The 16698-nt window shown below is 44.8% G+C and overlaps 1 protein-coding gene across 6 annotated transcripts in view; it reads left to right on the top strand.

Moving 5' to 3' along the window:
* The window catches only part of VSIG10 (V-set and immunoglobulin domain containing 10), a 42691-nt gene extending 26089 nt beyond the window's left edge, over positions 1 to 16602 (top strand). For 4 of the 6 annotated variants that reach the window (XM_059876193.1, XM_059876191.1, XM_059876189.1 and 1 more), the window contains 5 exons: positions 7441 to 7734; positions 10819 to 10929; positions 11244 to 11259; positions 12747 to 12958; positions 13845 to 16602. In XM_059876193.1, coding sequence (XP_059732176.1) covers positions 7441 to 7734; positions 10819 to 10929; positions 11244 to 11259; positions 12747 to 12958; positions 13845 to 13900 — 689 coding nt within the window. In that variant the 3' untranslated portion in view covers positions 13901 to 16602. Of the gene's footprint in view, positions 1 to 7440; positions 7735 to 10818; positions 10930 to 11243; positions 11260 to 12746; positions 12959 to 13844 lie in introns of those variants that run through there. The other 2 variants (XR_009490960.1, XM_059876190.1) reach the window with 2 other exon arrangements.
* Positions 16603 to 16698: the final 96 nt, after the last annotated feature.

Genomic DNA, 16698 nt, shown 5'->3' on the forward strand with positions numbered 1-16698 from the left:
AACGTAATGGCTTCAAACAACAATCATTATCTCATGATTTCTGTGGGCCAGAAATTCATACAGGGCAAGGTGCTAACACCTTGATTTAGGACTTCAGACTGTCTGAACTGTAAGAAAAAATGTCTTTTGTTTTAAGCCACACAGTTTGTGGTCCTCTGTTCCAGCGGCCTCAGGAGACCAATATAATGAGTAAGCCAGGGCCGACGTATGTTGGGTTGTGTTGGCCCTGGTGAGGTTGTCCTCACAGGTTATGAGAATACTCCTCAGAGGTGCGTGTGGACAGTGGACACGCTGAGAAGTGAGCCCTGCTGTACCAGCAAGTGCTTGTCCTCCTAGGCAAGTGGCATTGGAATGGCTGACCCTTCCCACTAACTGAGCACTGTCCCCAGGTGCCCCTCTGTGTCAGGCACTGCACCTGGCCTTGGGCAACATAAGGGACCAGGACTCACTTTCTGTCCAAGGACAGGGGTTGGCAAACTGTGCTCCATGGACCAAATCTGACTGAACTGTTTTGGGGCAATTTTTAAGAAATGAGATATAATTCACATAATGTAAATTTCACTCGTTTTTTTGGGTGGAGGGAGGTCTGCACCATGCAGCTTGTGAGATCTTAGTTCCCCAATCAGGATGAACCTGAATCAGCAGTGAAAGGATGGAGTCCTAACTACTGGACCACTGGGGAATTCCCTAAAATTCACTATTTTAAAGTGTATAATACCCACTCCAGTGTTCTTGCCTAGAGAATCCCAGGGACAGGGGAGCCCGGTGGGCTGCCGTCTATGGGATCGCACAGAGTCGGACACGACTGAAGCGACTTAGCAGTAGCAAAGTGTATAATTAAGTGGGCTTTATTTATTTTTTTTTTTAGTATATTCACAGTGTTGTACTACCATCACCATTCTAATCCAGAACATTTCCATCACCCCAAAAGAAACCCTGTACCTACTGGCAGTCAGTCTCTCTAGAAAGACCATGCAAAGATATTTATTTCCCAGTATCTCCACCAACATTGAGTCTTATTAATTTTTTAAAACTTTTCCTGTTTGCTAGTTGGGACATGGCTGATTGTTTTAATCTGGGTTTCTTTGATCACTGGTGGGGTTGATAATTTTTATACACTTATTGGCTTCCTATATTTTATTTGTGAGTTATCTGTTCATATCTTGTCCATTCTTTTTTATTGGTTTCTTCATCGTTTCTTATTATGTCACAAGAGTCACTTAATTTCATAGAACTGTCATGCACATTATAGATATTATTCTGGCATATCTTGTTCCTAAACCATATTTGTGACATTTCTGCTAGTGATGAGCAATTTCTGATTTTGAAAGGGTCGCCTCTGTCAGTCCTGTTTTAGGTTTCTGTGCTCAAAAGGTCTTTGTCTCTTACTTGTTAACTTATTATCTGTAATCCTCATCAGTTCAGTTCAGTTCAGTTGCTCAGTTGTGTCCGACTCTTTGCGACCCCATGAATCGCAGCATGCCAGGCCTCCCTGTCCATCACCAACTCCCGGAGTTCACTCAGACTCACATCCATCGAGTCAGTGATGCCATCCAGCCATTTCATCCTCTGTCATCCCCTTCTCCTCCTGCCCCCAATCCCTCCCAGCATTAGAGTCTTTTCCAATGAGTCAACTCTTCGCATGAGGTGGCCAAAGTACTGGAGTTTCAGCTTTAGCATCATTCCTTCCAAAGAAATCCCAGGGCTGATCTCCTTCAGAATGGACTGGTTGGATCTCCTTGCAGTCCAAGGGACTCTCAACAGTCTTCTCCAACACCACAGTTCAAAAGCATCAATTCTTCAGCACTCAGCTTTCTTCACAGTCCATCTCTCACATCTATACATGACCACTGGATAAACCATAGCCTTGACTAGACAGACCTTTGTTGGCAAAGTAATGACTCTGCTTTTCAATATGCTATCTAGGCTGGTCATAACTTTCCTTCCAAGGAGTAAGCATCTTTTAATTTCATGGCTGCAGTCACCATCTGTAGTGATTTTGGAACCCCAAAAACTAAAGTCTGACACTGTTTCTACTGTTTCCCCATCTATGTCCCATGAAGTGATGGGACCAATGCCATGATCTTTGTTTTCTGAATGTTGAGCTTTAAGCCAACTTTTTCACTCTCCACTTTCACTTTCATCAAGAGGCTTTTTAGTTCCTCTTCACTTTCTGCCATAAGGGTGGTGTCATCTGCATATCTGAGGTTATTGATATTTCTCCCGGCAATCTTGATTCCAGCTTGTGCTTTTTCCAGCCCAGTGTTTCTCATGATGTACTCTGCATAGAGGTTAAATAAGCAGGGTGACAATATACAGCCTTGACAAACTCCTTTTCCTGTTTGGAACCAGTCTGTTGTTCCATGTCCAGTTCTAACTGTTGCTTCCTGACCTGCATACAGGTTTCTCAAGAGGCAGGTCAAGGGGTCTGGTATTCCCATCTCTTTCAGAATTTTCCACAGTTTATGGTGATCCACACAGTCAAAGGCTTTGGCATAGTCAATAAAACAGAAATAGATGTTTTTCTGGAACTCTCTTGTTTTTCAATGATGCAGCGGATGTTGGCAATTTGATCTCTGGTTCCTCTGCCTTTTCTAAAACCAGCTTGAACATCTCAAAGTTCAAGGTTCATGTATTGCTGAATCCTGGCTTGGAGAATTTTGAGCATTACTTTACTAGCGTGTGAGATGAGTGCAAATTGGGATGATTTGTAACTTGTAGATGATAACGTGTGTAAACTAATTTACCCAGGATCAGCGACCTCTTAAGTGATGGAGCAGCACTAAGCCAGACTGGTCTGACGCCAGGGCCCTTGCTTTTATCCAGGTGACCTCTTTCCAGACTTGATCTGGCAAATCTTTTCTTCATGTGGAATTTAGGTACTCAGCATGGTGCCAAGTGGGCTTCCCAGGTGGCTAGTGATAAAGAACCAGCCTGCCAGTGCAGGAGACAGAAGAGATGCGGGTTTGATCCTTGGGTCAGGAAGATCCCCTGGAAGAGGGCATGGCAACCCACTCCAGTATTATTTCAAGGAGAATCCTATGGACAAAGGAGCCTGACAGGCTATATAGTGTTGCAAAGAGTCAGACAAGACTGAAGGCAGACACAATGCATGTATGGTGCCAGGTGCTGTGGAAGAATACAGAGTCCTTCCCTTTAAAAGACTTAAACTTGGAGAGGGAAGTCTGGCACACTTAAACCAGAAAATGGCAATATCACAATACAGCTGATCCTTGAACAGCACAGGTGGGTTTGAACTGCGAGGTTCCACTTACATGTGGATTTTTTTTCCCCAATAAATATAGTACCTATATTTTCATTTTATAGATCTTTAACTCAGTGTGCGGAGAAGGCAATGGCACCCCACTCCAGTACTCTTGCCTAGAAAATCCCATGGACAGAGGAGCCTGGTAGGCTGCAGTCCATGGGGTCGTGAAGAGTCGGACACGACTGAGCAACTTCACTTTCACTTTTCACTTTCATGCATTGGAGAAGGAAATGGCAAGCACTCCAGTGTTCTTGCCTGGAGAATCCCAGGGATGGGGGAGCCTGGTGGGCTGCCGTCTATGGGTCGCACAAGGTCGAACACGACTGAAGTGACTTAGCAGCAGCAACTCAGTGTGGGAAAAGTTTGTGTCTGATTAGAAAGCATAAGATGTGGAATCAAAAGAACTAGGGTTTGAGTCCTGATGCTATCCAAAACTGTTTCAGCTTCCTGTCCTTGGGTGAGTCATTTTCTTTGTGTTTGAGGCAGAGATAGCAGGACATGGATTTTAGATTCCACACAGACTGGCCCCCCCAACCCCCATGTTGTTCTAGGGCCAACTGCAATAGAGACAGTAATGTTTTATTGAGTGCAGACCCTGTGCAGGTGCCGAGTATTTTGCACACAGCATCTTGTTCAGTCCTCAATCAGCTGGTGAGCTGAGCCCTTGCAGTATTATCCCCCAGAATCAGTTTCCCGGAGTTGCAGTACCACAAACTTGGTGGTGGCTTAAAACAACAGCTGTTTATCCTCTCTCAGTTTTGGAAGCTAGAACTTTGAAATCAAGGTGTTGGCAGGGCCATGCTCCCATCAAAGCCTTTGTGGCAGAATCCTTCATGGCCTCTTCCACTTCCTGATGGCTCTGTGTGTTCCTGCGGCTCCATCACTCTGGTGCCTGCGTCTGTCTTCATGTGGCCTCCCTTTCTGTGGGTGTGTCTCCCTATGCCTTCCCCTCTTCATTTTTCTTTTTTGGTACATGGCACATGTGATCTTAGTTGCCTTACCAGGGATCTAACCTGCACCCCTGCAGTGAAAGCATGGAGTCTTTAACAACTGGAGTGCCAGGGAAGTCCCTCTCCTCTTCTTACAAGATACCAGTCCTTGGATTTTGGGTCACCCTCAATCCAGGATGATTTCATCTTGAGATCCTTAACTAGTTACCTCTGCAAAGACTCCATTTCTGAGTAAGACCACATACTGGGCTTCTAGATGAACACAAATTTTGGGAGGACGCTCCATTTTACAGAAGGTGAAATACTTGCCCAGACTCATGCAGCTAGAAAGCAGTAGACACACTCAGGGTGGTACATAACGGGAAATGCCCAAAGTGTGTTGTGGACCGTAAGTCCCAGGAAGTGAATAAATGATGGACTGATGCTGAAAGAGGTTGAAATTGGCAGAGGCAGCTGCCGAGTTTTGTTATTTTGCCTTTACCCTCTCATTTTATTTGCAGATCTTGCCTAAGTCATTATTCCTATGGCCCCTGAGACTTGACCTGTAATCTGAATCTAAATATGTGCTCAGGGCTAAGAAATGTGTCTGGAAAAGGGAGCTGACTGGAAGTTTTCCCAATTCCAGGAGCACGGGAAATAGCCAGGACCCTTCTCAACTCTGATGCCATCCAGTTCTCCCCGCCTCACTCATGGGCACTCGACCCTGCATGTGCATGCTGGTCACCTGAGGGGCTGGTCAAAAATGCAGATTCTGACTCTCTGGGTCTGGGTGGATCCAAGACTGAATTTCTAACTGGCTCCCAGGAAGTGCTGATCCTGCTGGTCTGAGGACCACACCTTGCGTAGCAATGCCTTCGGGGTTGAGGGGCTCTGGATTATTCCACACAGAAGGACTAGAGCATCACTGAAGGGCAATCCTAACATCCACCCAGGGATGCAGGGCAGCATAGCCCCCAAGCTGATGAAAAGCAGTGCTCTCAGGGATTCCTGCTGCCCAGATCTCTCTTTATTTTTCTCTTCCTTTCTTTTTTTTTGGGGGGGGGGGTGCTCTGCTGCATGGCTTGCAGTATATTAGTTCTCCAACCAGGGATTGAACCTGGGCCACAGCAGTGAAAGCGCTGACTCCTAAGCACTAAACTACCAGAGAACTCCCCAGATCCCTCTTTATATGGCGTGTTCTGTTCAGTTCAGTCACTCAGTCATGTCAGACTCTTTGAGACCCCATTGACTGAAGCACGCTAGGCTTCCCTGTCCTTTACCATATTATATGGCATGTAGGCCCCCTAAAACTGAAGAAACCAACTCAACTCATGACAAGCTGCAGTGTTATGGAACCCCAGGTGTGAGGGCTCTAGCATGCTGTCCATCTCCTGCAGATCTGTGAGGCTCCGCAGCACCAACCCCACCCTTGCCCCACCCTTGCATGCAGCATCGTCTTAAGCAAAACTCTGAATTTCTAACCGAGCTGGCTGGTGACATAGCTTTTTGAGGGGTGAATGCTGTGTTTGGTGAAAGTACGTATCTTTGGGTTGCAGGGGAGGTGCACTGGGGGACTGTTTGTTTTGCCTTTAGTAAAGGAAGAAGGGGCCATTTCTCAAACTTTGGCTTGGGACCCTGAAATACAAACATACTGATGAGGCTTGTCACTGCTGCCGGCTTTGTGACCCCAAAGGAAATTCTGGTTAACCACAAGCAGGGAAGGAGCAATTTAGCAACAACATGGGGGGAATCTGATAGTTGATTCAAGAAGGGGTGTTCACAGGTGATTTTTCTGAGCAAAACCAGGTTTGGGCGATTCTCCTCTGCTGACCCGACCTAGAGAGAGGTTGTTCCACCCCCAGCCCCCTCCCCCTTCCCCCTTCCTTCTTCCCTGGACACCAGCAGTGAAACCCTAGATTTCTCTCTTGGAACAACTGCCAAGGGGAAGCGTGTAGTTTCACTCTCCTGGGCAGGAACCCAACATGCTGCTCTGTATTCCTCAGCTGCTGAAAATATGGATTTAATAAGTCCTCCCAAGATGAATTCACTACCCTTCCCAAGAGGATATGCATTAGGGGGAAAGGCTTCCCATGTGAAGGCTACAGACTGATCCTCATAGTAGATCTCATGGCTCCCCGTCACCCCCTTAAATCAGACCCCAAGGCCACAGGGATGCACAGTCTTGAGTTTTCTAGGACAGACCTATGGTAGACAGAAGAATAGCCTCCCAAGGATATCCACATCCTAGTCCCCAGAGCCTGTGAATTTGTTTGCTTACATGGTAAAGGGACTTTGCATCTGTGATCAAGGATATTGAGATGGGGAGATTGTCCAGGATTCTCTGGTTGGGCCCATTGTGATCCCGAGGTTCCTCATAAGAGGGAGGCAGGAGGGTCAGTGTGGTAGTGATTTGTTATGACAGATGCGAGCAGAAGGAGTAATTCAAGGAAGGGGCCATGAGCCAAACAATGCAGGTGGCTTCTTTCTAGAAGCTGAGAAAAAAGGAAATGGATTCTCTCCTTGAGCCTCCGGAAGGAACCAGCTCTGCCAACACCTTGACTTTAGTTCTGTGAGATTAGTTCAGATGCCTGGCCTCCAGAACTATAAAACTAAGAGGATTAATTTGTATTGTTTTAAGCTGTTTGTGCAATTTGTTACAGCAACAACAGGAAACTAATTCAGGTGCCCTCCTGTCCCCTGAAACACCCTTGTCAGGGTGTGTGCCCGTATTTTATCTGATCAGTGTGGTTATTACACACAGAAGCCTAGTACATAGGAAGTAAGGAGAAGTGGATCACAAAAGCCTGACTTCTTGGGTTCCATTCTTACACAGACCAGTTCATCCTGGTTTGCCTAGGATTTCACAAGCCTTGAAAGCCCCAGGTGCTGGGAATCCCCTCAGTCTTGGGCAACCCAGGACAGGTGGTCCCCCTAAATTTTAGTTGCTCACTTCCTTAGTTGTGTGACTTTAAGTTACTTGACTTTCTGTGTTCCTCAGTTTCCCCATCTGCAAAATGGGAATAACAAGATTATTGTTGAGAACTAGTTGGGTTAATACATAGGGTGCCTAGCCCATGGTAAATGCTCAACAAATATTATCTTTTATTATTATACGAGACCAGGTGTGGTACAGATATTCCTGGAGTTTCTTTGTTCCAAAACAAGTAACATTCTTGAACTTCTCAGGTCACCGCTTGAATCTCCTTAAATGTTTCTCTTTCTTTACTTTCTTCTGATGGCCAGGGAGCCCCTCCCTTCTCTCTGAGCCCATGAAGACTTGCTTCGTGGGGGGCAGTGTGACGCTTACCTGCCAGGTGTCTGGAGCCTACCCCCCTGCCAAGATCATGTGGCTGAGGAACCTCACCCAGCCCAAGGTGGTCATCCAGCCCAGCGGCCACCACCTCATCACCCAGAGTGGCCAGAGCTCCACCCTCACTATCCGCAACTGCTCCCAGGACCTGGACGAGGGCTACTACGTCTGCCGGGCTGAGAATGCTGTGGGGGTGAGGGAGGTGGACATCTGGCTGAGCGTGAAAGGTGAGTGATGGAAGTGACCCTGGAGGAGTAGAGCTTCAGAGGACCATCATGGGGACAGCTTGTTGCTTCCCTCTACTTGTGTCACTGCCATCAGGGAGGAGGCATATCTGCTTACCTGTGGCTTGACAAGAGGGATGGGGAAATTACTGTCCAGTCCTAAATCTCTATTGTATCAAGATAAAAAATTTATTTCTTCTCAACCCAGGGATCAAACCCGGGTCTTCTGTACTGCAGGTAGATTCTTTACCACCTGAGCCACCAGGGAAGATACAAAAGTTATTTAATATCAGTTACATCCTAAAGAAAAAAAAATGTATATATATATATATATATAAAACATATAAATATATATTCAAATACATGTCTAAAATAAAAGATATAATGATATTTTTATATATTGTAAGCTGTGAAACATAACAGCAAAATGAACACCTAAGAAACTACCATCCCATTTAAGATATAGAACAGTAACCAGCACACTGCTGAAGTTACCTGTAGGTAGTGTGGCAGATTTAGAAAACAATAGCAGCAAAGCTAAAAAAACATGCTGCTCACTTAAATTTGCACTTTAGAAAAACAAAGAATTTTTTTTTTAGTGTTATGTCCCAAATATTGCATCGGACATAACTTTTTAATATTTAAAAGTTTTATTTTTTATTTGGCTGCACTGGGTCTTAGTTGTAGCATGTGAGATAGTTTCCTGACCAGGGTTTGAACCCAGGCCCCCTGCATCGGGAGCTTGGAGGCTTAGCCACTGTCCCACCAGGGAAATCCTGGGACATACTTACTCAAAAAAAATTATTCATTGTTTATCTGAAATCCAAATTTAAGTGGGCATACTGTATTCTATCTGGCAACCCTACCTGTAGGCCTGTTTTCAGTCTCATCCTGGGCCTTCTGAAAAAGGTAACTCCTGAGTTTCATGTTTTATTTAAGAAAAATTTTGCTGCATATGTACACATTTTTTTTCCACATTTCTTGATAATATATTGTTTAGTTTTTGTTTTAGAGTTTTGAAAAAAATGTGTTATTATACAAATGTAGTCTTTTTGTAACTTGCTGTTTTTACTCCACATTTTGTTTTCCGGGATTTATTCATGCTGACATTTGTAATTATATTTTATGCCTCTTCCTGGCTTCTTAATTTTCCACTGTAGCACTATTCCACAACTAAACTGTTGATTTTCCTGCTGATGGACATTTGTGTTGTTCTGATTTTTTGTTATTGTGATGAACAGTCTTGCTGTGAAAATCTTTTACCCAGCCCCCTGTGCACATATACCCAGGTCCCCAGGCAAATATGTCTCCAGCATATCTGTACCAAGAAGTAGAAATGAAGGGTTATGGGTTATGTGCATTTTTATCTTTATGAGGTAATATCAAATTATTTTCCAAAGTGGTTATACTAATTTCCATTTGCAATGGCAGTTGTCCCAGATTTTCAACCACAGATTTTGTGATTTTTGTCCATCAAGTAAGTGCAAAATGAAATCTCACTGTGGTTCTAATTTGAATTTCTTTGATTACTAAGAAGGCTGAACATTATTTCATATGTTTATTTGCTATTTAGTTTTCTTCTATGAAATATATAATTATGCTTTTTAAAAAATAGTTTATTTAAAAATTAAAAAAAAATTTTTTCTTTTGGTCACATCATGTGGCTTTCTAGATCTTCCCCAACCAGGGACTGAACTCAGGTCTGGAATCCTAACCACTGGGCTACCAAGGAACTCCCCATAATTGTCTCTTTTGATGTTTTCCTCTTTATTATAGATATATAGGAGTTCTTCAGAAATTCCACACACTAATTCCTTGTTTTACATGTTACAAATATCTTTCAGTTAGTCCTTCTTGCTTTATTTATGGTATCCTTTGATTTGCAGAGGTTCTTTAATGTGGTTGATTTTATGAATATTTTCTTGTATCACTAGCATTTCTGTGTCTTAAGAAATCCTTATCTATCCTATGGTCATGAAGGCATTCTTTTATATTGTCTTCTTAATGTTTTATTGCTTGCCTTTCACAGTTAACTCTGTAGTCCATCTACAGTTGACTTTGGTGAATGGAGGAAGTAGACATCAAGTTTCCTCCACCCCCAGTTTGGATAACCATTTGGTCTAATATGACTTCCTAAAGAGTTCCTTTTTTACTCACTAGTCTGTCCTATATCAAGTTTCCTTTTGTTCATAGACCTGTTCTTATTGAACCCATGCCCTGTAGAGTAGAAGCCCAATGTCTTAACCACTAGACCACCAGAGAAGTCCCTTCCTATTCTGTTCTGTTGATCATGTCATTGCGGCACTAGTAATTCACAGTCCTAATTACTGTAGCCTTAACAGCAGTCTTGATGTATGAAGACAGAGATTTTAACTTTCCAATGTTCTTTTGTATCACATGCTTCATTTGATTCCCACAAACTGTATGAAGTAGGAAAATGAGATATTTGTCTTGCTTTACAGAGAAGTCAATGGCACCCCACTCCAGTCCTCTTGCCTGGAAAATCCCCTAGGCGGAGGAGCCTGGTAGGCTGCAGTCCATGGGGTCGCTAAGAGTCGGACACGACTGAACGACTTCACTTTCACTTTTCACTTTCATGCATTGGAGAAGGAAATGGCAACCCACTCCAGTGTTCTTGCCTGGAGAATCCCAGGGACGGGGGAGCCTGGTGGGCTGCCGTCTATGGGGTTGCACAGAGTCAGACACGACTGAAGCAACTTAGCAGCAGCAGCACAGAGAGGTCATGAGGCTTCCCTGTAGCTCAAACGGTAAAGAATCTGCCTGTGAAGCAGGAGACCAAGGTTCGGTCCCTGGGTTGGGAAGTTCCTCTGGAGAAGGCAATGGCAGTCCACTCCAGGATTCTTGCCTGGAGAATTCCTTGGACAGAGAAGGCTGGTGGGCTACAATCCATGGGGTTGCAAAGAGTCCAACACAACTGAGTGACTAACACAGTCCACAGAGAGGTCATATGCCTCACCCAAGGTCACGAAACCAAGATAAGAGCAGGATCCAGGCAGGGGAGGAGAGGTGTTGTGCTCCTAGCTGTGTGTATCACGTGGATAAGTGAAGGGTGTGGTGTGTCTGCAGAACCTCTAAACATCGGGGGAATCGTGGCCACCGTCGTGAGCCTGCTTCTGCTGGGACTGGCCATTATCACCGGGCTCCTGTTGTATTACAGCCCTGTGTTCTGCTGGAAAGGTAAGAGCTTCCCGGAATGGTAAGGACTTCCTGGGCCCCTTTGTTTCTCTTGCAGGCTTCCTGAGAGGGTGTGGGTGGGGGAAGATGGTCCCTGTTATGCTCCCCCCTGAAGCTCCATTCTGTAGGCTTCCAAACTGGGTCCAGATTTGCAATAATGAAGCACCCAAGTACCCTTCCTGAGCACCCTGTCATCTCTCGTTTTGGGTCAGTTTTCTCGTTGCCCATCGTTTTGTAACTGTTAGCTGGCTTAGAAACTTCTGTGAGGCCGAAGTAGATCTTATTGGATATTAATGTTTTTTCCTTTCTCCTTTCAGTAGGAAGCACTTTCAGGTGAGTGTCCCCTAGACTCAAATCAGAAACCAATTTCCATAATCTGTTTTCACTGATGTTTTGTTTATAACATTTCATAAGAGCAGTAGTAATCACTACCACTGGGCACCCACCAGGGGCCAGACCCGGGGCTGGGGCTTCCTCAGGCGTTATTAGAGACCCCATCATACACTCAGGGTGCTGCTGGCATCGCCGTCTTCCAGATACGGTGAGGGAGGCTCACTGAAGCGAAGCAGTTTCTGCAGGCTCATCTAGGAAGTGATGGCCATACCTGCAGTCAGACCCAGGTCTGATTGACTGCAAAGTCTGTGCTCCTTTTTCAATGCCAGACCTCAGGGCGAGGCACGTTGCTGGTTTGTTGTTGAGGCATAAAGACAGCATGAATGTGTTGAGCTCAGTCATTCATGTATTTATCTAATTTTCTGGAAAGAGCTAAAAGGAAGAATAAGTCATAATCTTACAGCGTGCTTTGGAAAACTAGTCTGCGTATGCCCAGAAGCCCCTCCCAAAAGGAGGGAACCTTAGTAGGAGAGAAACAACTAAGTGGAACTTGACTTCCCAGGAGAGCCTGCGCAGGAGCGAGGAACTCTTCTCTTCGCTTCTCTTATCCGCTTATAATTTGGGGTATTACTGTTCTGGGACAAATAATGAGATTTCATTGTTCTGGCACCGTCTTTCATGGGAGAGTGTTACCTGTACTGCCCCATTTTTGAGGGTCATTTTGGCATGAGTCTGTCCTTCCCAGGCTTATTTCTCACAAGAGGGAGCAGCTTGGCATAATGGGAAAAGGCTTTGGAATAAGTGGACCTGGGTTCACATGGCTGCTCTGCCCTTCAAGCCTGAGGCTCCTGGAAAAGCCCTGACCCTCTCTGAGCCTTTGTTTCCTCAACTGTTTCTCAGAGGCAGGATGTGAGGATTAAATGAGAATGTCATGCTCACAGGATTGTGACTGGCCCATGAAATGTACAGTCTGGCTGGGGAGGCAGAACTAGCAATCATCTAGAGGACAATTAAGTGCCAAACCGCTGGCTGTGGATGCCAAACTCAGTCACAGCTCAAGGCTGCAGGGGGAGGGAGAGGACTTTACTAGGGCTTTGAATAATGAAAAGGAAGATAAATTTCAGTAAGTAGAGGAGAAATAAGGGCATTTCAGGAAAGGAACAGAGCATCTCTGTGCGTGCTGCAAGGGGAACTGAAATGGTGAGAGCTTGGGACCCTGAGGTCACCTGCCAGACGAACAGTGGGGAGAGGGGATGGGGGATGATGAAATTCACCCAGCACACAGTGTGATTATCTAGACAGTCTGTGGCAGCACCTCTTTGAAAGGTCATCATCTCCATCTCACAACTCAACCACGTTGAGTCCATGAGGAATTGTCCATGTTACCAAAGGGGCTGCAGAGAACCGAGTGTTCCCTATTCAAGTGAGGGCTGAAGTTGGAGAAAACAGGGTATCTTCTTGATCATTTCTTCCCTTTTGGAAATTAGGAGGCAAGACATGGGTGATGTCATGGTTTTGGTGGATTCGGAAGAGGAAGAGATGGAGGAGGAGGAAGATGCTGCAGAAGAGGAAGAGGAGGAAGCTAGTGAGAGGGAGGAGTCGCCAATAGAAATAACCAAGTATGGCCACATTCACAGAGTGACCGCACTGGTGAACGGGAATGTGGACCAGATGGGCAACGGACTGCAGGCTCTGCAGGGTAAGCTCTTTGCCCTTTAAAGCACTCTGCAAGGTCGTGGTGGGCTTCCCAGGAAGAAGTCTCCAAGGGTCTGCTTTTTAAGGGCTGGGAAAGACAGTTAAAGTTTAATCTAGAATCTAAGAATCTCCCATTAACTACCAACATAACAATTAAACTGACAAATACCTACTGCGGGCCAGCTCTGGGAAAGACACAGATTGGTACTGTCAGGCACCAGAAAATCAAGACCAATGGTGACAGGCTTTACAAAAGCAGTTAGCATGAACAGACTAAAATATGAAGGGAAAATGAAAATAGAAGGAAGACTTAACCAACCCTTTGCAAGGGTAGTAGAGTTGTGGCACAAAGGAACGATTACTTGCCTGATGAATGATACTTTTACAATTTACAGGACCTCAGGAGAAAGATGAGAGCCCAGAGGGATGCATTGGTTGGGAGACATTTTATGAAAGATGTGGGCTATGAGGCATGTCTTTCAGGACAGTTAAGTTTGAGCAAGCAGAAAGCAGAGGGTGGTCCAGGTGAGGGGAATGTCAGGAGCCAAGAAATGTGGACAGTGTCAAGCAGGTCAGTGGATTCTGAGTAGAAAGAATGGGTAAAAGGCAGGGAAACCCACCCTGCTCCAACTGCACATTCATGAAACTCACCAGTAAAGGACTGGAAATCAAGGCGACTGAAAACTGATGGGAAGGACTTCCCTGGTGATCCAGTGGTTAAGACTTCCATTGAAAGGGGCACAGGTTCAATCCCTGGTCAGGGAACTAAGACCCTACAAGCAACCCTTAGCAGCCCCTAACTTCCTAAAAAAGAAAACTGAAGGGGGAAATGGAGTCATCTCTACTGAGAGCACCACTCAGGAGTTGGGTCTACTTTTCCCCCTGTACAGATGACAGCAGTGAGCAGCAGAGTGACATCATTCAAGAAGAAGACAGGCCAGTGTGAAGAATACAACTGTCCTTTGATATCCTGTCTTAAAAGCTTGGAAAGCTATGTTCAAGATGAGTTTCATATTCTGCTTTACTTGACTTGCACCCCTGCCTGAGGGCTGCAATGGGTTTGGAGGTTCTCAGCAAAATAGGAAAACACACATACATCTTTCCTATCCCCTCCTCCTTTTTTTTTCCTAAATTGGTTTGATTTACTGTAACTTTTCTCAACAATGGTGAAAAGCTTTGGGAATGGGTAGTGTGTCGGGGGAAAGCTACATTTGGGCTTTCTCCAGGTTGACTGATGCTGAGATGGGGGAGCAGGAGTAGGGGGAGGCAGTAGGCCTCACTGTCCTTTGTCACTATTAAAGGTCTGTAACTAGCCCGTGCCGGTACACAAAGGAACAGTGTGGGCTGATAAGGACATTTCCTTTCTCACTGCCTAGGTGAGCTGAAGAACCAGGTGAACATCAGCTCTCTGAAAAGGTGAAGAGGTGCCAGTTACTGCTGTTAATCAGAGGGAGGCAGTTTGCTTTGGGTTTTGAGTTGGAAACACCCAGGCTTCAATCTGGACCTGGCTCCTTGCCTGTTTCATGGGCTTGGGCTTTACCTTTCCCCTGAGCCTCAATTTCCTCATCTGTGAAATGGGTGAAATCACACTTACTTTACAGGGTTATGGTGGGGACTGAGGTCCTGCAGGATGTGAAAGTGCCTAGCAGATGCTCCTTCTCCTTTGCCTTCTCTAGTGGAAGGGAAAAAGATGTCCTCGGTTCAGTTACAAACTGCTACCTGGGCCTTTCATTCTCTGTAGAATGGTTCCAGACCAGGGCATCATCAGAGCTCTCCTGCGGATTTTTGCTCTCCTGGAGATGAAATTCTTTTCAAAAGAGATGGGGCCAATAAGAGGAAGTGCCTTTCACCAGAACCTCACGTATGTCAGAGCTTCATATTTATAGACAAGCCTCTTAGGTGATGCACTATTAATTTTGACTTTCTCACCCTTCCTTTCTCCTGTGGCTTTGAAAAAGGCAGGAGGAATGTTTTGTAACATAGTAGACCTGTGGCCTCGGTTTCTTGATCTCAGAAATGGGATTAGGAAAATGTATTTCCTTCCTAAGGATGTTATGAGGATACGCTGCTCAATAATGCTAAATTCTGAATGAAAATAACATGTGATGAGTTGAAGCTGCTATTGTTTCCAGTAGATCCCTGTATAGAGTTTTCTTTTCTTTTCTTTCTGATTTCATCCTAATCTCTTAAATGTCAGGGACCTTCTAAGGGTATAAAATATGTGTGCTAAACTTGAAAATCTGACTTGAATTTGCACTCTTTAATACTGCATATTCTGCTCTAACAGGCAAGACTTAAAGGAGAACTTCCCTCTCCAATAACAGGGCCTGGGACTTCTAAGATGAGAAGCTGGTTATCTGCAGGATTACCCTGCCGGTGTGGTTGGGGCAGGTCAGTTTTCTTGGATGAAGGAACAAAACTGAGGAAGTCACCAGAAGTGAGAGCCCTGTCCTCAGCTCAGAACACTGGGGAAGTCAGAGGCTGGTTGCAGTGTCCACCCCTCAGGAATACCTGTGGCCTTGTTCTCTTGATGGGCTGGATCTTTTGCTGCATGGTACCTCATGTACTTAACCACTCTCACCAGTCTAAGTGTCATTTCAGAATGGGATACTTAAGACAGGCTGTGTTTAAAGTCATTGAACACTGAGCTAGTCTTTGATGAATCCATTTCTGGATCTGACAGTCCACTGTGCAGAGGCAACCATATTTTAAAAAGGAAAAAGCAGAGAAACTGTAGGCAGGGGGAAAAAGAATTCCCTACCTGGAAGGCATACAATGATTTGCAATATGACGGAAATGCTCCCCGTGACTTCCTCTTCTCTTGCATGCACACCTGATGATAGGAAATCTTCAAGAAAGGATTTTCCCCTTGCAAATGGGAGCTTCAAGGTCTTGGTGCCAAACATGATAAACCCTTGTCCAGCTGAGCTGTGACTGCTGTCACGTATATCTGAGCCCTGTGTGCACGGATAATATTGTTGGGTCAGTTAATAGCTGAAGTACTGGGGGCGGGGGGTAGTGTCTTCAAGCTTTAAGGATTTTTAAAGAATTAGGGCTTTTTGTTTGTTCTTCAAGATGACCCATCCCCAACTCCACTAGCACATCGTCGACAGTGGTTTGTAGACTTTCTGTGGCAAAGTCCAACTCATTACATTGTGCTTTAAAAAAAAAAAAAAACTTAGCTGAATGAATTGTGAACTGGAGACCAGGAGATATAATTATCAGAACCTAGAAGATAAATACTTGTGGGCCATTGCAACTGACATTCCTTTTCCACAAAACCTGGTGGACCTTGGGGAGGGGGGTCCCATAATCCTGTGGCTTTGATATTTGTTCCCATTCTCACAAGCACATACCTATTACTATTACTGCAGCAGGAAAGCCCATGATGGAAAATCTCCCTAACCTAGGCACTGAAACCTGGAAAATCATCTTTATTGGGTAAAATTTATTATGATGCAACATGTGCCAACTGGTATTTCTCACCATGGTCCTGGCCAGGAACTGATGCAAAAAGAAACAGCTCTCTCTGCACTACTTACATTTTAATATTTGGTATGGAGGTGGGGGGTTGGGAGAAATTCATCCTGATGTTAGAACATGGATTTGTTTTTTTAAGATAATAGAATAAAGTTATTTTTAAATAAATGCTTTAGTGATCTTCATTTAGGCCTGATTAGTAAACTAAAAAATTTGGGGAAATGGGATTGCCATCCACAATTTTTTTTTTTTTTTAACTAGCTT

Source organism: Bos taurus, chromosome 17, assembly GCF_002263795.3.
Source record: "Bos taurus isolate L1 Dominette 01449 registration number 42190680 breed Hereford chromosome 17, ARS-UCD2.0, whole genome shotgun sequence".
NCBI lineage: Eukaryota > Metazoa > Chordata > Mammalia > Artiodactyla > Bovidae > Bos > Bos taurus.